Source organism: Hypomesus nipponensis, chromosome 2, assembly GCF_054491055.1.
Source record: "Hypomesus nipponensis isolate SF chromosome 2, ASM5449105v1, whole genome shotgun sequence".
In the NCBI taxonomy this organism is placed as follows: Eukaryota; Metazoa; Chordata; class Actinopteri; order Osmeriformes; family Osmeridae; genus Hypomesus; species Hypomesus nipponensis.
Genome location: NC_140362.1, coordinates 18,587,309 through 18,607,682, shown reverse-complemented (window position 1 = coordinate 18,607,682; position 20,374 = coordinate 18,587,309). Strand labels below are relative to the sequence as shown.

At 40.6% G+C, this 20,374-nt stretch overlaps 3 protein-coding genes across 6 annotated transcripts; 1 reads left to right on the top strand and 2 right to left on the bottom strand.

Moving 5' to 3' along the window:
- The first annotated feature begins 8,787 nt into the window (after window positions 1-8,787).
- Window positions 8,788-11,534, top strand: LOC146301319 (cornifelin-like). 2 transcript variants are annotated; one of them, XR_014768877.1, is made up of 6 exons: window positions 8,788-8,942; window positions 9,836-9,955; window positions 10,205-10,341; window positions 10,462-11,053; window positions 11,264-11,362; window positions 11,503-11,534. XR_014768877.1 is itself a non-coding variant. In XM_084709863.1 (5 exons), the coding sequence occupies exons 1-4, from the start codon at window positions 8,927-8,929 to the stop codon at window positions 10,552-10,554; spliced, it is 366 nt and encodes a 121-aa protein (XP_084565989.1). In that variant the 5' UTR covers window positions 8,788-8,926; the 3' UTR covers window positions 10,555-10,587; window positions 11,503-11,521. The 2 variants fall into 2 exon arrangements, 1 of the variants encoding a protein (XP_084565989.1); XM_084709863.1 differs by lacking the exon at window positions 11,264-11,362 and having other exon boundaries at window positions 10,462-10,587; window positions 11,503-11,521.
- Window positions 11,535-11,847: 313 nt separating this feature from the next.
- sult2st3 (sulfotransferase family 2, cytosolic sulfotransferase 3) lies at window positions 11,848-15,453 on the bottom strand. Of its 2 annotated transcripts, none has more exons than XM_084709849.1 (6): window positions 15,296-15,453; window positions 13,424-13,632; window positions 13,002-13,128; window positions 12,812-12,906; window positions 12,478-12,658; window positions 11,848-12,277 (listed from the first exon to the last, which is right to left on the bottom strand). In XM_084709849.1, exons 2-6 carry the CDS (start codon window positions 13,619-13,621, stop codon window positions 12,162-12,164), a joined length of 717 nt encoding a protein of 238 aa, XP_084565975.1. In that variant the 5' UTR covers window positions 13,622-13,632; window positions 15,296-15,453; the 3' UTR covers window positions 11,848-12,161. The 2 variants fall into 2 exon arrangements, with proteins under 2 accessions (XP_084565975.1, XP_084565965.1); XM_084709839.1 differs by lacking the exon at window positions 15,296-15,453 and adding an exon at window positions 14,075-14,496.
- A 1,225-nt stretch (window positions 15,454-16,678) lies between these two features.
- tmem147 (transmembrane protein 147) lies at window positions 16,679-20,341 on the bottom strand. 2 transcript variants are annotated; one of them, XM_084709817.1, is made up of 8 exons: window positions 20,239-20,341; window positions 19,651-19,772; window positions 19,212-19,281; window positions 19,024-19,089; window positions 18,777-18,913; window positions 18,533-18,617; window positions 18,319-18,440; window positions 16,679-17,602 (listed from the first exon to the last, which is right to left on the bottom strand). In XM_084709817.1, the coding sequence occupies exons 2-8, from the start codon at window positions 19,725-19,727 to the stop codon at window positions 17,482-17,484; spliced, it is 678 nt and encodes a 225-aa protein (XP_084565943.1). In that variant the 5' UTR covers window positions 19,728-19,772; window positions 20,239-20,341; the 3' UTR covers window positions 16,679-17,481. The 2 variants fall into 2 exon arrangements, with proteins under 2 accessions (XP_084565943.1, XP_084565951.1); XM_084709825.1 differs by having other exon boundaries at window positions 19,651-19,795; window positions 20,239-20,330.
- Window positions 20,342-20,374: the final 33 nt, after the last annotated feature.

Below are 20,374 nucleotides of genomic sequence, written 5' to 3'. Positions count from 1 at the left end.
TGACATGCTGACGGATGACCAAACTGTCAAGCGAGGGCGCGTTTTCTTGCCGTTGTCTGGGTACAATTTCAACATGAACTGTGGAAGTCTTAAGTATAATTATACAAAACAAAACATTCAAGAGTATGGCTGTATGCTGACCTCAGTTGCCATCCTCTTCCTGCACCACACCACGGAATTACTTAATTCCACTGTTGGGGAATGTAAGGTGAAATCTAACACATAATAAAACACACTCTGCAGATTGAAGTGGAGATTGACTGTACTCCACTGTGATGTTGTGATGTTCAGCGACTCATAGATCAAATGACGAGAGGTAGAGGAACATTTATACACACATTCCCACTGTAAACCGGGCAATCCACCAGCAATCTGGCAACTAAGGTTTTGATTCATCTTCTTTGATAGAGCACATCCTGAAAAAGGCATGGCTTCATGTTTATCCTTGGACAGTATCAAGGTAATCTCTGAGGCAAATTAAGTATTTGACCAGTGATCCTCATGATGAGAGAAGTTTACAGTTCAGTTTCTTGCCAAAAAGAAGACACAGAACTTCCCATCCAAGGCAGAGGGCCTTTTTCTTCTTAGTGGGACGTTTTCTTAGCAGTTCTGCCTTAACAGACACAGAACTGTAAGTGTGGTAGTACACACACACACACACGCACACAAACACAAACACACATATCTTAATCTGCCCAAACCTGCCATCAAGGATTGTGCCAGCCAAGGTTACTGACCAGTGTGTCACACTTTTTAGCCCAAAGACCCACAGGACCAGTCCACACCAGCCAGGGCGTGGGCTTCCAGCACCTCCACACTGATAGCCTCTCAATGGCAGGCTGGTCCCCGCCCAGCCAATGGAGTACCAGTGTGTCCACTGAGGCCACCTATCACAGTGATTATCACTGCCTCTCATTATCGCTCATTACTGGGGAGCGTGCTCTTTAGAAATTCTGGCACATGAAGGAAAATTCACAGTCCCAGCTGTGATTACAGCTACCAGCCTCCTTCCCTTTCGCACTCCCTTGTAACTCTTTTTATGTCCCCCAAGTTTCCAAATTCCCCTGTCCACTCTTTTACTCTTTTCTCAGTCCTAACTTTCAGATAGCAGTTTCTCTATGTGAGAACAAACAACAGAGACCAATACCGTTCGATTCCCGGCCGTGCCAAATGACGTTGCGTCCTTGGGCAAGGCACTTCACCTTACTTGCCTCGGGGAATGTCCCTGTACTTCCTGTAAGTAGCTTTGGATAAAAGCGTCTGCTAAATAACTACATGTAAATGTAAATACCACAGGAGTCTTAAATCCAACATCCGACTAGAGCGACATGAGTAGGCAAACAACACTCCTGGTATGTCTCCTGGTATGTTTAGCTCAAGTATCTCAGGTTCAAATCGTGGTTGATGAATGCTGTGTTGTCCAATGGGAACCCAGCTGTGTTCCCCTCTTTGTCCTCCACGTACGTTAGTAAACAAACAAAGGAGAGATGAACAATAGTCTGTTGTTGTGGAGTCAGGAGGATAACTTGGTTTAGATAACAAACACAAACCACTACGAATTCTACACATACACACAATCACACACAGATACACACACACACACAAATTCACACATTCAAGCTAAAGCATAAATTATATCCAATGTTTTGTGGTTCTTTCTTTAACTGTGGACATAAAAAAGTAAATACAATGTGTTGAACCAGGTGGATCAACCATAAATGAGGGTGAACAGTGATAATTGTCTTATACTCTGAACTCCAAGATTGGCTTGAGGGTTCTTCAGTGACTTCACTTTGTCTGACTGGCAGCTTGTTGAGGAGACATACAGGACTGTGGATATATTTAGATATATTTATTCATGTTTGAAAAGCAGGAAGGAGTCCCTTTGTGTGGGTATCTGTTAGAGAAGCCTGGCCTGTGGAGGTGCAGGGATTTGGCTAGCTCATATTGGATTCAGGGGACCAGAATAGAGCTGTTTATGTTGTTCGATGGCCAAATGCATACACCCTTAAGACACAACACGCACTGTTTGTTTTAGGACAGTTTACATGACAACAATGACTCGGATAAATATAGTAACAGTAGAGGCTGGTTCACAGAGTAGTTGAGACAGAAGACGTGTTGCATCTCAGGTGATGCCTGGAAGATGGTGAAAGTTATAATCCATAGGAAATGTTCTGTAGTCACACTTCATTACGAATTATAAGGTATTACACAAGTGAAACTTGGTAGGTTGGGCTTTCCAAGGGTGGGTAGATGTTAACATCGATGTTGTTTTGGAAACATTACCTTCAACTGCCACTTTACAGCATCTACTTGCCCCTTATACCTGTCCTCCATACTGTGCCTTCTCGCACTTCTGCAACCGCTAACACTTAAAACTATTGACTTACATAGAAATTCATATTTACCCACAATGGTTTTGCTTATGGTATTGCTATATAATTGCATGGTGGTTAATGCATCCTTAATGAAAAGTGTTTCTAAAGTCTCTAAATGTAAATTTGTGAGTTTATTGGAAGGAATACATTGCACAAACCATTTATAACTGAATGAATTAAAGTTGATGAATGATGCCTGGGATCTAGACTCTCATCTCAGCCCAAGATAATTAGGATACACTGAAGACCAATGCCTGTGGTGTTGGTTGGAAAAGCATTTGAGGTATGTTCAAGGTAAGTAATAACAAAATAACTTTTTAGGAAAGAAGGCGAACGTGATGATTATGGGGACAGCTAGGCAAGACACCTAGGTAGGGTTACATCAAGTCAGGTTGATGGGCCTAAAATGGCTGACTAGCTACACAGTTAGAAGCATACACTGTTACTAAAAATCATTCTCCAGACCAGTAGGACATAAACAAAAACAGCTGGATTCTGGTCAAAACACTTAGATATTGGGAAATAGTAGTTATGAGAAGTGCCAGAACTTTGGATGATGGATAGGATAGTTACGGTCAATAGGAGTTGAAGTTTTACTTCAAGGACCCTGGCCTGGGACTTCTGAGGGGGAGTCAGCATATATATGGGCTTTTCAGCTGCTGTAGGAAGTTCATCAACAATATTACCAGCCAAAACACCAAGCACGGGGAAAGAGTGTTAGAGTGATACCGTCATAGTAGTTCCCAGGGCGGGGAATTATTCTCATTTGGGGTATAAGACTGCGATTCTGGCTCTTGTGTTTTGTCTTCTCTCCTGTTTGTGTTGTGAACACACATTGCCTTGCCGAATAAAACATTGGGCTGCTGAAAAGTTTAATTTTCCAGCTACGGCAGCTAGCTCCGTGGTGAAGGAGTTGACTAAGGCGAACGCTAGCGATTGGTTATGTCAGATCAGAGTGGCTCTGGGCAGATCTAATAGTTTTAAACTTCAACAGAGTACCTGCCTTCAAGGAAGTTAACGCTTGTCAATGGAGCGATCCCAGACCCTCTGTACAAATTAAATGTGCGAGGGTCTGGTTAGGACCAGGCTAATATTTGACTAGTCACGTCATGATATTTACATAGTCATCAATTACATAGATATTTACACAGACGGTCAGCAGAGACTGTCTCACAGGAAAGTAAGTACTTTTCAGTGGTGCCTGAGTCAGAGAACCCTAGATCCAACGCAATGGCAAGTTATGGTGAAGTCATCTTTGACACCAGCAACTGTTTAGCAGACATATCTCAAGTGACCACTTTCCTTTTAGTATACTTCGAAGCAAAAAAGAAATTTACAAATTAATTTCCCCCCTCCACATGTCCACCCCACCTGTAACCTGTAGAACTCCCCCCGACCTCCACTTGACAATAGGTGGATGTGGAGATAACCACATCCTGAAGACAATAGGTCAAATTCGACTCAAAAGGGGTTTCAGTTTCTCGCTGCCAACGCCAAACCAGATGGCGTTGTGACATAGTCACGCAGAAGCTTCAAACCTTTCAGTAATTTAACTGTGGGCAAAGATTTCTTTGCTCCTTTGTGAGATGACTTATACTACAGTTATCCTCAATTGCTAAGACACATTTCTTGAATGTGTTTTCTCCAAACTCTAAACACACATCTTCATACTTACACTGTTTTGGCCAAACCCTTGACTTTTGGCCCAAAATCAAACACTCTAATCAAAACCATATTGTCTGTCATATAAACCTAACTTTGCTGTCAAAAATTCTAACAAAAAAGACTTTCCATTTCTGTCACTGTATGCCACACACATGGTTCATAAAATTGGACTCTGTTTGAACCAGTTACACCAGTACCTGAATATGTTGACCAAACACAACACACAAGACCAGTACTGCACACTGCTGAAAATATTTACTGTATTTTTCCACAGTACATAAAGGTTGCATTTTGTGCAGAAAATATGAACATATTTCAAATCAAATACTGTAGTAAGTTACATAGTAGTATGTAAACACAGCAAATACATTTGTGGAGACAAAAGAAAGAATACAGTAGATTAAATACAGTACATTATTTCAATCATGGACTGCAACGAATGAGTACAAAAAAAGTACTGATGTAGTGCATATAGCTGTAGCTACATGTAGCTACATTTTACTGTACTGTACTGTAGACAGTAGACAATAGTAGTTTTCACCTGTGTTATTGTCGAAATGTCCAAATTACTGTTGCAACAGTATATCTGCTGAGGTTGGGCTGTACTCTGTACAGCCCCTCTCAATGTTGCCCCATGGTTCACAGCATGGTCAACCAATGTTCAATGTTGAATTTCATTAGATACTGTAAATTTGGCCCTATTCTTCCACAGCCTCCAGGTCTACCTCTCCCTCTCTCTACCACTCTTCCTCCACGGGCTCCCCCTCTCATCTTTGATGAGGACAGGTACACTGACCTGTTGCCTTTTTATAGTGCTTACACCTGATTGGTATGTGTACAGTTTAGCACTTAAGTGCTTGTACACCTGACGCTCGTGTTTGATCCATTCCTTTACGTGTGGCATTTTACAAGGCAGTGTCTAAAAAAGGCAATGAAGTGACTTTGAAGTGAATCTTGCTAAATTTCTGTGTCTCATGTAGAAAAGTGTGTTAAGTGATTTGCAAAACACTGTGTGTAGTATTTTGCAAATAGTTTGAGGATGAGAATGTGCTTATAGTTGTGCAGGTGTGGGCTTCTGTTTTTTTCCCCTCGAGTGCCAGGTTTCACTAACTGAGTGTTATTTGACATTTTTGTGTCTAAGCAATTGGCCCAACACAAATTCATTGCTGTAAGTTGGGGAACAAAGGCTTAGAAAACAAGGAAATAAACAAATATTTGTTACCTGGGTAATAGGGTTTGAATATGCTACAGTACTGTTCATTCTGGGTCAGCATCCTGTCTCTGACCAGGGTCAGGCCAAACATTTTCTTCAACATCACAGGCAATGTTTTCTCTACTCAAACAGCAGGGAAAATGCCCTTGAATGCCTGAGCCATCCCTGACAAGACTCCATAGCAATGTCCCACAAGCTTCTTCCATGGCTTGGAGAAGGTTGTTCTGTCATAGGGATTTCTGTCATAGTGTGGCATGGATCTCATTTGAGATTGTTGTTCTTCTTACGTACTCTTCCTCTGCCTCTTCCTCTCCCTTCCACCTCCTCTCATTCTGACAATTCTGCCTCTTCCTCTGATATTTGCATCCATGATTTCAAAGTACAGATGACCTTACCTTTGTATTCATTCCAAACCCAATTGCTTGTTGAGTATATTTGCTTGTTAGTGCTTACACATGGATAATTGTTTGTTAAGGGTGTTTGAATTGCGCTGCTTTGATTTCACTTAAGAAACAGCAGTGTTTTCTGAATGACATAATGGTGACAATTGTTCTTAAAGTGAGAGGTTTAGACTTTTACAAAGAAGTGTGAATGAACCTGAGAAATGTGTCAAAAAGAGTAAATTGTGTTTAAAGACTGGGGTACATGGTCTTTCTGCTGGGATTTGGCTAAATGGTTTTGTGAGGATGGCTTACACATACAATTTTTTTCTTAGCAATCGAGAAAAACTGTATTTACTCCTTTGACGTGACTGATGTGGTGTGGAAATCAGGAGTAAGTTTAGGGATTTCATTTAATCATTTGGTATTTTATTGACCCTTGTTGACCACATACAAAGACCCATCCAGACCCATCCAGACCCATCTAGACCCACTCATCTCATTGTACATGAACAAACTGGCCAATTGGGTTTGCGTCTTTTTCTGAGTTTGAATGGAGCAAACTATTTGCTGGGGGGCATTTATGCAATTGTTGTGTCTGCCAAGATGTACAGGACTGCTCAATTTATGTTGAATGGGTTAAAACAGCAATATTTAGTTAAAGAGTGCAATGAGCTGACTTTGCCCCCGTTGTTTGTCCTTTGAAATCTTGAGATCTTTCTTGGAAGTGCCCTTATAAAGTTTGCAATGTGAATAATATTTATGTGGTAAAGAGTAATGAAAACATGCAGAAAACGTTTAAAGTCTCATCCTCAAATATTACAATAGACATGCATGTATATGCCGTCATGTGTGAGAGTACACATGCGTACATTCATGCAAGTGTGTGTGTGTGTGTGTCTCTGTGTGATCTGCTCCCAGGGCATATGACCTGAGGGCTCTCAGCCCTACGTGACTCTTGAAATGTTCATCTTTGCCAGCTGCAGCCTTGACGGCAAGTGATAAGACTAACGACCTTCCTGCAATTTACACTAATTGCCTGAGGCCAGAACCAAAAAAAAATAACAGGGTGGGGTGTTTTCAGTGTGGGTGGGTGTTTTGGGTGGGTGTGTGCATGTGTGCATGCATATGTGTGGGTGCACGTACGTGCATGTGTATTCCTCTGTGTAAAGTCATGGTATATCATCATTGACGTCAGATGTAGAGAGGTTCTTCCTTATTTTGTGGTAATGGCTGGAGAAGCGCTAGCTAGTGGAACAGACAGTCGATGACCCTGTAGAGTAAGTTATCTCAGCTATCTCATGTCTCAGTGCTGTCCCCATAGGCCTAGGTGGTTCCACGACCACTGTCTGCACTAGTCCAGACAAGTCTGGATTGCAATTCATCATCAGGAGATTTAACATCTACGTTGCTCACCAAGCTAAGCATCTAGTCAGCAATTAGACCAAAGGAACAAATCTTTGTATTCACAATTGGTTGTTCACAATGTGTGCTTCATGTTTTGGCTACCTGCAATGTTTTTGGGGCTATCCTGTTGTTATTATCAGTGACCTATGCACTTTGTAAAGCTCTCTCTTGGAAGTCGCTTTGTATAAAAGTGTCTGCTAAATGAATAAATGTAAATGTTCAAAATCATGCTAACAGCATGGTAAGCAACCTACCTGTGCGCCATATGATAGAATATGTTGCTGTAAAAAGAGCTGAGGATTTAGCCTTTAGTTAGACCGGCTATCTCTGTGTGTGTGTGTGTGCCCGGATGATGGCAATTAAAGCCTATCATGGACCTTTGCTCTTGTTCAATGGCAGCATCTGCTGGGACCACATAAAAGGCAATGATCAAAAAAGCCTAGTATCCTGTGAGCTACCCTGGGAAAACCCAACCGGCCATGCCATCATGACAGCGAAGTGGGTGTCCTGAGGTGGCCAACATTGATGCCACATGTCCCACCTTCTCCCCCAGGTACAAAGCAGAGGTATCTAATTGAGTCAGCATCTGAGCTTGATAGAAAGTGAGGAGGTGTTGTACGCACGTAAGCACTGTCTTCTCTTCACACTATGTTTTTATGGCTTGAGAGGTGGTTGGAGATCTTCTCCATCCAGACGTTTGGTGATGTTCTGTTTCAAGCTTTTTCAACAGTTTTCCAAGTTAGGCAGTGAGGATGTATTCAGTTCATCATGACGACTCTGATAATCACAGTTAGGATGCATTACTGTAAATGTAAGCTACTGTTGATAATACGTCTACGTCTAGACATTGCAATTGCTAGGACTCTTTTATTTCAGCAATTGAAAATTGGATCTGGTGAAAGTATAAGTAAGCCTACATACATGATTCATGATTAGGACTTATGTTACAAATTGTTTTCACCTCTGGCAACACCAAAACCATACACATATGTAATTTTTTTTAACTGGTAAAAATATAAAGACATAACAGTCAGTGTGTAAAACACAATCTCTGTGTTTTATTTTTGTATTTATATTTCAACAACTGATCAACCTACTGTACACAGTAGAAAATCAACTTTAGAAACGTGAGATAGACAGGCACAAACTGCAAAGGCACAAACACACGCAGTCATACACTATACACAATAACCACACTTCACACACACTATAGCCTACACTCGCGCGCGCTCGCACACACAATTTATTTTTGAATGAACTTCAGTGATCTCGAGGTGCACTTAAAGGACCTGTCATTCATTCATGTCAGTAAGCATTTTACGTTGCGTCCACTTCACAAACCGACAATTCATTGAGAATGACACCTATAACAAAACTGCCAGGATAACACATCAATGTGTGTCCGAAAAGAATCGGAAGTAGGCTATTTTGAAGAAACATCCTTTTCTTAAAGGAAATTGTGAACAATAGAAAGTGTGATAGCAACGTTTAAGCCTGGCAGCGGCATATGCAACCAAAATGCGAAATATCATTACAATTCAGAATTATCATTATATTTCTTGAAATAGCCTATTAACTTTTATTTGTCTAAATGTAAGCTCATGCTCCGGCATTCCAAATATAAATTTAACTCGCACTTTAAACGTGAATTCACCACATTCACAAAAATATAAACACGAGTAAAACTACATCGTTTTGAATGATATGCCTATTTGTCAATATTAAATTAGGCCTACAGGTCAGGTAATTTGTTGCGTCTGACTCCGACCATATTTGTATTCAACTTCAAGCAACATTCTAAGAACGCCCATCTGACAACAACCATCCAGCCTGGACCCCCGTTGGAACTATCATTAAAATAACGTTGCACTGTTTATAAAATGGACACACATGAAGGTAAAACGTTAATTGAAAAAAAAAAAACTGTAACACTATTTTGTTGGAAATAATATAGGGCCTAGATTAAAGTCAGAGCAACAGTAGGGTGTGAACATGAGAATCGGGTCCAGATTACCGGTTGCTATGGTATTAGGCTAGCTAACCATGTTGTGGTGATTAGTGCTACCTAAATGCAGGCTACTACTAGTAGTACTAGGCCTACAGTAGCGCTAATTGCTGCAGTTAGATAAAGTTAACTTTATCTAACTGCAGCACAAATCTATATTTCTGTGCACGGTAGTTATCTTTAAGTTGTGCTTCAGTTATCTAACTGCAGCACAACTTAACTTTATCTAACTGCAGCACAACTTAAAGATAACTACCGTGCACAGAAATATAGACCTACTTTATTTTGTCCTAACTTTGGCAGTGATTTAGCCTACTGTATGTAAAATGCCCGATGTCCATTAGATGGGGGTGTTTATCTTAATTCAAAATGAAGATGTGAGGCCACTGGCAACCATCCCAAGCGAAAAGAAAATTAGTCCCTATACTTTAATAGGCCACAGTATAGTCGAGCACTGCATTCTTACATAGGCTATATTAAAGTTGTCAATAAGTCTGAATGTACAACAGTATATTTTAAGTAGGTTATAGTTCCATTTGTATAGAAAAATATAAATATAATGAAAATATATTATGCTCACATATAGCCTAATAAAAAAAACATAGCCCAAGGCTATAGGCTAGGCTACTCTTTTAATGCTTGTGTTGGATGGACCTGTCTCTTTTAAATGACATGCAAAATAAATATTTTGACCGTAGGCTATAGGCCAATTGCTGCACACGGGGCCCCAGTGAGGTATGATAATCGTATTTTTTTCCCATTTTCATCCACACATTTCTTCCAGCCAACAAATTTGAGGGATTCAAAAAAACAGTAATGAGTCAGCCAAGAATGACTGGAACAGTGGTCGTCCAAACAAGATGGCACTCACGCATGTTGGAATGTTGCATTGACAAAAGAGTGTGTGAGTATGGGGAGGAAGGAGACTTGCTGTCGTGTCTCTAAGAAAGTTGTGTAATAGAAAAAGTACTATAGCAAAAAATCAGGCTCAGTGCCAGAGCTAGAGGACTGCGTCAGCAGATGCTGGTTTACGTGATTTCCCATTGTGTCAGAAGTAAGGTAGGCTACATAGAGATAGCAATGATAAATCAGTTCCATGTAGGCTAATCAGAACCTATTGCAGTTGCTTGAGATTGAGTATCCCGTCCTTCAGGTATGTGTGGAGCCTTCTGTCCCGGAGTGCTGTCCTGCCAGATGGCTGAGAAGTATGGAGAATGTTTCTGTCTCCCCATTTTGCCAGGAGCTATGATGATGATGCGTACAGGAATGCGGGAGAGATACAATATCCCTGTGAGAGTGATTACTTAAATACATAGGCTACATACAGACTATAAGACACATTTATGTTTATTTATTTTGACGCAAACATTTACACCAGTGTTTTGTCCTTTTGTCCATCTCTGTTTGCAGGGTAGCATTGTGGATGACTGGGCGGTACATATGTGCTGTGGCCCCTGTGCACTGTGTCAGATGGCTAAAGAAATTAAGCACAGAATGCGCTGAAAAGAAGCACAATTCCACAACGTAAATGCATAAGTATGCATGTTAATAAAAGTTCAGAGTACTCTAAGGTTGAACTAAACTCCAAACTCATTACCTCTTTTTTGACTCATCCTATACAGATATTATGTCCCCCAAAAAATAAGAATACAAGACAAATCACACATTCCCTGTCTGAGATATTTGTGTAGCCTAAGCAATTCAGCCAAGTTCTTATTTTTGCTTTATTTATTTGCTTGACTAGAATGTAAACTCATAATAAAAATGACTCATAATTTACCAAGCTATTGATCCCATAGACATAATAAAGAGTCAAATCTTTATTATGTCTATGATTGATCCTTCTGTGGAAGCTGTATGGAAATGTGAACGCTGCCCGTTGCTAAGAAACGTTCTTGTTCCTGAGTCCGGTTCGGGTTTGTATCATCTTGTAGCGCAAAATATAGCCAGAGGGGACTAACTCGCTAACTACTCAAAGCTAGGACAACATATTCACTGAATGGTATTTTGATATTATGTGGTACACATGTTTTCCCATTGTAGGCAATACCATTGTTATTAATCTGTTGGCTAAGCTTGTCTACGTTAAACTGTACCGTTTGCTATGGCCGCTGTAGTAGGCTATTCTCTATTTGCAGTTAACTAGCATACTGTACAGTACTGCTAGAGCTACATTTATTAATTTCAGTAAATATGTGCAACGTGCTTGAAGATGCCACATCAAGTCAACCCAAGGCCTTACCCGCCAATTCTAGACAGAAAACAGTTTGGAGCTCAAAGTTGAGTGATTGTTGTGAGGACAGAGACACCTGTAAGTCAAGCAGTTCTGACATAGTAGCTACAGCAGTTTTCTCATATGAGTAGATTTATCATATCATAATAGCAGATTGATTTTGCCATGTAGGCTAACTATCATTTACACACCTGTTATTCTTTATTCACAATAATCAGGTCTGCTTGGATGCTTCTGCCCCTTTATCCTGGGCAATTTGAATGCAGAAAAATATGGAGATTGTTTTTTGCTTCCTCTGCTTCCTGGATCTGATCTTCTGCTTCGAACAGGTTTAAGGGAGAGATATAACATTGAGGTATATGGATAACCATGTAATGATGGTCTCTCATGTAAATGTGATACATTTTACAGTGTTCTTCATACTCCGTTTATTTCTAGGGGAGCATCCTGTCAGACTGGTGTCATGGAATCTTCTGTGGCATGTGTGCTTTATGTCAGTTGGCTCGTGAGATTGATACGAGAACTTCCAAGTGACACAGAGTCCGTTAAAGTCATGTGCTATATCATTCTGTTAACATGTTTATTAAACCAGTTTATTAAAACAGCTTGAAATATCTCAAAATGTGCTTCTGTACACATACACCACCAGTTAATAAACAATATGAGTTAAATAGCTGCGCAAAATATATGGTTGCTTATGGTTGTATCAGTATATGTCAGTGGTTGATCAAATGATCTGAATGATATCTACAAAAAAAGTAATCCACATGATAAAAATGTCCTCTAATCATCGGAATGAGAACATCTAAATACTGGTTACTCTCGTCAGTGTTATTGGTTATAGGCCCAAAGACCATCCCAGCCCCATGTCTTCAGCTTACTCCTGATCCCAGGGGAACGTAATATTAATTCCAGCCATTTCCTGTTGTATAACAGCTACAAATCTGGCCTCCTGTTCAGGACTAAAATAGTTTTTCCAGTCCCCTACAACACCTGAAAATAAAACAAATACGAGTTTTACAATACATTTACTGTAAGATGCCGAATATTATGCTATGCAACACCCAACAGCAAGTAGTCCAACTACACTTTGTGTGCAAGAGGGAGAGAGACCAAGAGACAAGGAGAGAGAAGAGAAATCACAAGGTAAGAGATTAACGGAAACAAATGTGATCTAGCGCTAGCTTCAGTACCTTTTCTAAGGAAGGGAGACTTGCTGCTGTCCATGATTTCCTGCGGAACCAGAGAGTAGTTGGACATAATGTTCGTCTTCATATTGCTGAAGCAGCAATGGTTGGCCACCCGCTCCACTGTCTCCTCATCCAGGCCTTGACCCAGGAAAGATGAGAAACGCCTGATAACGCCTCGTAAGTCCTGCAGACAGTCAGGGAGACAGACTTGAATATGGACAGGTAGATGGGCATGGAAATTGAGTGACTCAAGAGACTTGAGCATGTAGGGAAATATGGAGATAGGCAGACAGACAGGGTTGCTGACTAGTAACTCTTAGGGGAGTAAATTCCTCACCTGAACCATCTCTTCATAGGTGACAAACAGGATTCTGTCCCTCAAATCGGCTTTCCTCCAGCTCTTCACATGGTCAGTCCATTTCCCAAACATGACTGTGGACATGAACACAGTTTGGGCAGAAAAATAAAAATCAAACACAGTTGTAGAATGTTATATTTGAAGAGTAAGCACAGCCTTCCGTACTGACCTTTTCCAGAAAGGAACTTTTCCAGAAACTCATCAAAAGTCCCTGGGTCATCCAGGAAGTTGGCCATTTTGTGGAAGTGGAATGAGGACACCAAGACATCTCTGGGGTTCCTGGTGACATAGATAGCCTAGAGGGACGAGGTGGGTAGCATAAAGACTCTCAGCTGGTCAAACATATACTGTAAAATAGATCATGTATTAGACATCTCATATGGCAAGTTTGCAAAGCAGTAATGGATCACAAGTACCAAACAGAAATTAAAAAAACATATTCCAGTCTTAACGTCTAAATCATAATGTATACATAGATTAAATTGGATAACAGTCCTACACAGGAGACGTGAATGAGACACATTCACAATAGCGCATGAGACGACAGGTGAAATACTATGGAAGTTTGAAATTAAGCCAACTGACTCTTACCTTAGCTTTGGAGGACATGAAAGAGGGAGGCATTAAATTGTAGGGCATGTGAGAGACCATGGCCCTGGGTGCAACCAGGTTGTCCATGACCAGAGCTGCTCGAGTCTCTTCCACCCAAGGAACACGGTCCCAGTTGGGAATAGTTTGCACTGGCGTAAGGTCCCCTCCATTGAGAACCAGAGGCAGAATTTCCTGCATCCATGTGGTGCCTTGTGAATAAAAACACTTTGTCATAATCTTAAATACTGTGTGCCATCTCTCTCCCATATAACTAAAGTCAGTGGATTTGCAGGGCATCTTTAATCATTAATTTTAAAAGGTATTTTACCATACCATGTTACTACCATCATGTTAACATCCTCAACATCCTTGAGAGCCCTGATTCTTAGCCTGTCTGTTTCAATGCATGTCTTGACATTTTGAATCTCACTCAAAAAAATGATTTCCTATGTTTCATAGGCTTCCATCAATCGTTTTTGCTCGATACATCTCGGGCTTATTTTGGTAGTTGTAAAGGTAGTGTAAATAACGCCTATGTATTCTTTGAAGCAGGAAAGTTATGCAATGCAAGCACAAAAAATATATATTTGGGGTGAAAGTTTTTTTGTTTAATTTAATATTTATTTTAGGCTACAGCCTAGCATACTTTACCTGACTTCGGATAAGTAATTGCAAATATATCGTCGTTCTGGACTTTCAGTTCTTCCGCAAATTTTAAACTCTCCGCTGAGTGAGTTTCTTTTGGCAACATTAATCCATTATAGACCCAGTATTTCCCGTGTGAAATCATCATAAACCGCCACAATCGAGGCAAGTGTTTTGTCTGTAGAAAAAAAATCGAAGACAAAATAATATGGCACAACTTTCCTAGAAACTACTTTCCTTGCAGCTGTCTGTTCTTGCCCCTTCGCTCATTAGTTGATATTTTGGACTCTTTTCCCAGTAAGTTTGTGTTGAGTCTGCGTCTTTTCGGCGTGAGCAATGTTTGAAATGCGTGACAAATACGAGGTTTCAAAAATAATTTACGAGGTTACTGCAGCATGCCCTGGTGCAGATCGAAGGCACATATGTCCGATGACATGGTAGGGGAGACTGGGGACTGTTGCAACACTTTTTGCATTTCTCTCGAGTTATTCAGAGACTATTTGGACTAGACCAAATTTGTATATATTAAACTTGCGTCTGTCTGCTAATTACTCAAACCATTTAAAGATGATTACATATGACATATTGTTCACAATATTTATTTGAATGGTAGAAGCCCAATGTTGCAACTGACCCCAACCCAGGGGACAGTTGCAACATGTTAAAAATACCTTAAATTTCACTAATTAACTATAGCTTTTTGTCTCAATAAGCATATAATTCTGAAAATATTAACGTATTTACTTTAATATTAAAGTATTATTTATTTATACAATAATATTAGGCCCTATTGTATTTTATTGATTGAATAACAGTTGAGTTTTGTTTGTGTGGAACATATAGGCCTACATAGATTCAGTGTGCATGTGTTACAGATGCTATTCAATCTCTCCATATTTCAGTGTCAGACAGGAAGAATTGAACATTTGCAATCTGATGCTCGTTCCAAAATATTGACTTGTTCATGTTGAAAAATACTGTTGTGTGGTTTGTTTTGATATGGATGCTTAGCTTGGGGATGGTTGCAACAACTTGTTGCAACCTTCCCAACACTAGCAGCCATGACAGAACATCATGTGCTGGCTGGACACACTGACCTTGACACATGCTAACCATCTCACTTAGAAGTCAACAAAACAATAATTCAAACTAAGTTTTGATTAATTCATACAAAAGGTCAGGACAGTATGACAAAAATACAGCTCATGTAAAAATTTACTTTCATACCTCCAAAACAAGTTGTATTCAATGAATGCAGCAGCAGATGTTGAATGTGTTCTGTCTTCTTGGTGGGGGGAGGGGTCTAACTGTGCATGTGCAGTATGAGTGTCATCACTCCAGCATGTTTCTGATTGGAGTAAAGAGACTTGTTGCAACTGTCCCTTGTTGCGACTGTTCCCAGTCTCCCCTACACAAGGCGTCCGTGATGGAAATGCAGGCAAGCAGGAACCTTTCGGTCCGATAAGTGCCGAGCCTTTAGTCTTGTAAAAGAAGAACGAAGGTCTGAGGGATGGAGTCCAACCCAGCTATGGGTAATCTATTCAACAAGCTCAGGAAAAAATACATTCATGAGATCGGTCGTTTATAGTCTCCACGGTTTAGCCTATATAAGTTTTGTTTCACGGTTGGATTCCTGTTGGACTGGTGGTTTAATTTACATTTTATTCATTTTGCAAATACTTATCCAAAGTGATACAAATAGTGGATATAGAGAAGACAGCAGAATATCAAGGATCAACCGTGCAGAACTGTATTTATGTGGTCCAAATCAGTGTCACTGTCTGTTTACAGTGCAAGATACCCACATCTCAGCTACTAAGCACGGTGAACTATAATTACACTTCAACTACACTACAATAGCAGGGCTCTCATTTCAACATTTTCTTGAAACCTTGTATTTCTCTCACATTTCAAACATTTCTCACGCCGAGAAGGAATAAGTTGTCCCTCTAGGCTACAATTAATGGACGAGGCGCATATTTCTGCCTAACTGATAGTTGCCTCGAGTTAAACAGCTAAAAACCAGCAAACCAGTCATAATCATCACCAGCAGCACAAACATCCCTCGAACGTTTTGTACCAAAACTTTGACATGTATGCTCATCTCTTTTTCTAAAAACTTCTAATGAAACTTGAGAGCCCTGCTATAATAGTGTATAGTAGGCTACAGTGCGGCACCATCAGCATGAGTCCAACATATGTGAGACTTGGGTAATGTGCCAACAGCACTAAGGCTAAGACACAAACGGACTCATGGTCAGATAGCCCAGTCATTGTGGACTCCTTCATAAAGAGGTCTTTGTCCTGGAAAGAGGCCCAGCAAAGGTATTTCATGAAATCGTCCGACGTGAGATACGCATCAACCCTGGCATAGAAAGGAGGCCTCGTTAAAAGGTCTTGAATCATGTTTCAGACATGATGGCGCAACCAAACCGGTTGCAAACAGGAGAGAAGTTTGTGTTGATCCAAACATTAAAAGCAGTTTGGCTTGTTGTTTTCAGGACAGTTTCTCCTAGTGGGAATAAGGGCATTGGTGGAGCTTGGGGTCCTCTTAATCCAAATGTTTGAAGTTTAGTAAAAAAAAAAAAAAAAAATGCAGACAACACAGTATCACATTTCATTCATATTTAATCATAGACATACCTCTTCAATAGAAAGGTAATTTGCTTCCTAGTCCCTTGGCATGTGGATCGAATGCCAAGATTACAAATGGCATCCTACCACTCCAGTCAGGTGATGAGGGCAACTGTCTCAGGGGAAACTTTTTAGCTCTAAAGAAATTAGTACAATTTACCCACCATGCTGCAGGACAAACATTTTCCAAACTCTACCCCTCCCATGGAACAATGCACATCTCTCCCCTTCATAGGTTCACAATTTTTGTGTGCATTTGGTCTTAGCATTTGAGCAGATCCATGACTCACATATTTTTTCAATTGATGCTTTAAATGCTTAAATGCTTCTGGAAACAGCATTGAAAATGGGGTTGTGACAACAGTAACAACAGTAGAACACCCTCAGCTAACATGGCATAGACTGGCTTCTGTCTCGAATCATGTGGTTAAAAAACAAACAAAACATCCATATTCATACACGAGTTATAAATACTTTATCTACATCCTGTACTGCTGCAGAACCAATCACACATAAGCTCATTTAAATCAAATACAAGATATAGCTGGTAAAAAAAAAGAAGGAAATGTTTTGAGGATCATATCAATGATCCTTATGTGAGCAATAAAAAATGAACCTGCAAGAGGAGCATTCTCATACACTCCTATAAACCAGTCATGTGTATATGACATTCACGGGCCAGTCCACAGACCAAAATTCTACGCACCAGACCTTCCCACTAGGGATGAACCACAGATGTCGTGTGCCAACCCCAGGCGCTCTGGCTGCCAGGGTCAGCCTCAGTTGCTGTGGACGAGCGTGACGAAGAGGATCAGTGAGGAGAGGGAGATGGCTCCAGTCAGCACGGCCTTCACCAGCAGAGCTGTCCAGCTTCCCAGCAGGAACATGTGCACAAACAGTCTGGGGTGGGGGGAGATAGACAAAGTGAGCACTGTGGGAGAAATCAAAGATTTCCTATGTGCCTATGTTAACCCCAGAAAAGACTTTGCCACTACTACTGTAGTCTGAACTGGTTATTGGTGTCATCGAGGTGTGCAGTGTTTCCCCTACCATTATATTAAGGGGGCGCCCTTTATTTATGTATTTTTTTTAATATAGCACCAGATCACAAAATAAGTCATTTAAAGTTATCTTTCCTATAAAACAGGTGTATAGTTTGCTCTTTTATCAAACAAACTAAATGGCCTTATGTTATTTACACAACGGCATGTAATTTCTGTCATTAAAAGAAACACATAAACATCATGATTCCTTTAAGTGTTTGTGTCCGTGTGTCCCCCCCAAAGCTGTAAACCTAGGGGAAACACTGGTGGTGTGTGTTACTGTCTCCAATCAGCTGGTTAACTAATACTTATAAATCCCAAACCTAAACTAATAGTCAAGTTGTTCTAGAAGGGACAGACAACTTTCTATTCCACAGCTCTCATTAGACTAGTTAACACGGTTTATAAAACTATTAAATGCTTTTGATGCCATCTAGTGGCAACTCACTACTCATAAAAATTTTACATGTCAAACCCCCTCCTTGTTCAAACCATATACATATGACTACCCATCTTCATTACATATGTAAATGTTTCTTTGCTTTTGAATGCGTGTGTGTGTGTGGTACTTACTCCATAAGGAAGGCCTTGTACACACACAGCCCAAGCAACACTGTCACGGGGAGACGGAAGGTCTTGGGTAGGTCGTACCGTGTGAACATCCAAACCACCGCTGCCATGGCAATGTAGTGCACCTGCAGAGGCAAACGGGTCAAAAATGTAAACTGGCCCGACTTTTCATAAGGAGAGACTAATGAGGTGCTGATAAGAGATCAAACTGCCTCACCAGGCTGATGTTGGAGTCAAAACTCATCTGGATGTACTTCCAGTCAAACTCTATACCTCGGGCACCAACCCACAGAGGCAGACACCTGAGAGATAGAGGAGCAAATCAACAAGGGGAAATAGGTGAGGATATTTAATATCGCAACTTTTAAAAATGAGGAAAAGGAAAAGAGAGCAGAGTAAGCTGGAGAGAACAGAAGACAGAAACACACATACAGAGTATGAGAAGAGACGGATGGACCTACCTTGACATGACCAGTTCAGCAGTGGCCCAGCCCATGGCGGCCACCATGATCTTGTACTCGCCCTTCCCAGCATTCCTGGACATGACCAGGTGAAGACCCAGCAGGTCAGCCATATCAACTGTAGCTTTCATAAACTCCTGCACACCCACAGTGTTAAAAGAAAAACGTTTGTTTCGCAGTCAATGATAAGTTAACGTAACATTCGCAAGTTATTTTTGACTGAATTTGCCACCTGAACCTCACCTACCCCAACAAAGTCATAGACACCAGCCCCTCCCTCCCAGGTGGGGAAGAATGTAGCCAGGAACAGCATCTGCAACACAGGAAAGTGGAGTTGCAGAAAGGTTATGTCACAACCGTGTGTATTTATTTATCTCCATCATTCTTGTTCCTCTCTCTTTTTACCACACACATCCACACAGAAGGGCAGCCCACCTTGCATAGCTGGACAAACAGATAGGTTGCCCCCGCCTGGACACACCTCCAGAAAGCATTGTATTCTGACCTGAAAGAATAATACAATATACTTACATAATCTGCTCAATAATAATATGTGATAATACCATGTGGAGAAATGATGGCAGTATACACATACAGTCTGCAATACCCAGAACCACTTAATGTCACATAGTTGTTTAAAGAGTATTACTGGGGGAGACGCTACCCCCACCTCAGTCCCTAAAAGGATTAGAAGAGTCCTCCCCCAAACTGCTGACATTTCAAATTAGATTACCAGTACAGATCAAATCTTTCAACCTCTGAATTACAACTAGATGATTATATAGCATATATAATATATAATAGTGACGATGGAATATTGAGAAATAATAATCCCACAATTAAGCAGTTGCTTGGATCAGTTTTCAACACTTACAATCCACTGCACTTGTAGGTGATGAAGTAGGGGAAGTAAGCCAAGGCAAAGCAGTTTCCAAAATGAAAGAGCGTCATGATCTCAAATGGTCCAGCACTGGTATGTGTTTCTCTTTGACAGTGCTGTTCAAAGAAAATCGATTACACTTAACAGAAAAAAATGAATAGTAGTTAAATCCATATCCTGTCAGTGTATCGCGTTTTTACTGGCTAGTTGGCTAGTCTGGGCCAGATATCTTAGTTCTAGCCTTGTTGATCTACCGAACGTTAGCACATGTTAGCTAAGGTAGCAAAAAGGTAACTTATAAATTACAATCTTAACACATCATGGCATTCAAATAAAATAGGTAAATAGACACGTAGATGCAACTAACAATGCGCGTTACGTTAGCTGCTCCCTAGGTAGCTAGCTAGCTACCTTGAATTTTTAATCGCAGTACACCTGCCACCAGGATTTGGAACAGACTAGCTAGCCAAGTTCTGCTTTATACCTTACAGTCTGTCATGTCACAAACATTCATTTTGTCCAGCAAACAAAAATGACCTCTGCTTAATTATTATCTGTATATAATTATGAAATGTTACTTACAGTGACTGAATGAATAACCTCTTCAATGCTAACACAAGGATGCTATCTAACCCGCTGGCTAGATATGGCAGTAAACGCGTTGCATTTTTGTGACGGAAGCTGTCAGAGGTCCCCGTGGAAAGAATTCCGTGTAAGG

Coding starts and splice junctions, on each gene's coding strand:
- LOC146301319 (XM_084709863.1), top strand. Junction 9,956..10,204: donor TTGCATTGACAAAAGAGTGT/GTGAGTATGGGG, acceptor CCCGTCCTTCAG/GTATGTGTGGAGCCTTCTGT. Junction 10,342..10,461: donor GGGAGAGATACAATATCCCT/GTGAGAGTGATT, acceptor CTCTGTTTGCAG/GGTAGCATTGTGGATGACTG.
- sult2st3 (XM_084709839.1), bottom strand. CDS start 14,216: ATGATGATTTCACACGGGAAATACTGGGTCTATAATGGATTAATGTTG. Junction 12,907..13,001: donor AAAGTTCCTTTCTGGAAAAG/GTCAGTACGGAA, acceptor TCATGTCCACAG/TCATGTTTGGGAAATGGACT. Junction 12,278..12,477: donor GTCTCCCTTCCTTAGAAAAG/GTACTGAAGCTA, acceptor TTTTATTTTCAG/GTGTTGTAGGGGACTGGAAA.
- tmem147 (XM_084709817.1), bottom strand. CDS start 19,727: ATGACGCTCTTTCATTTTGGAAACTGCTTTGCCTTGGCTTACTTCCCC. Junction 18,914..19,023: donor GTGTCTATGACTTTGTTGGG/GTAGGTGAGGTT, acceptor GTGGGTGTGCAG/GAGTTTATGAAAGCTACAGT. Junction 17,603..18,318: donor TACAAGGCCTTCCTTATGGA/GTAAGTACCACA, acceptor CCCCCACCCCAG/ACTGTTTGTGCACATGTTCC.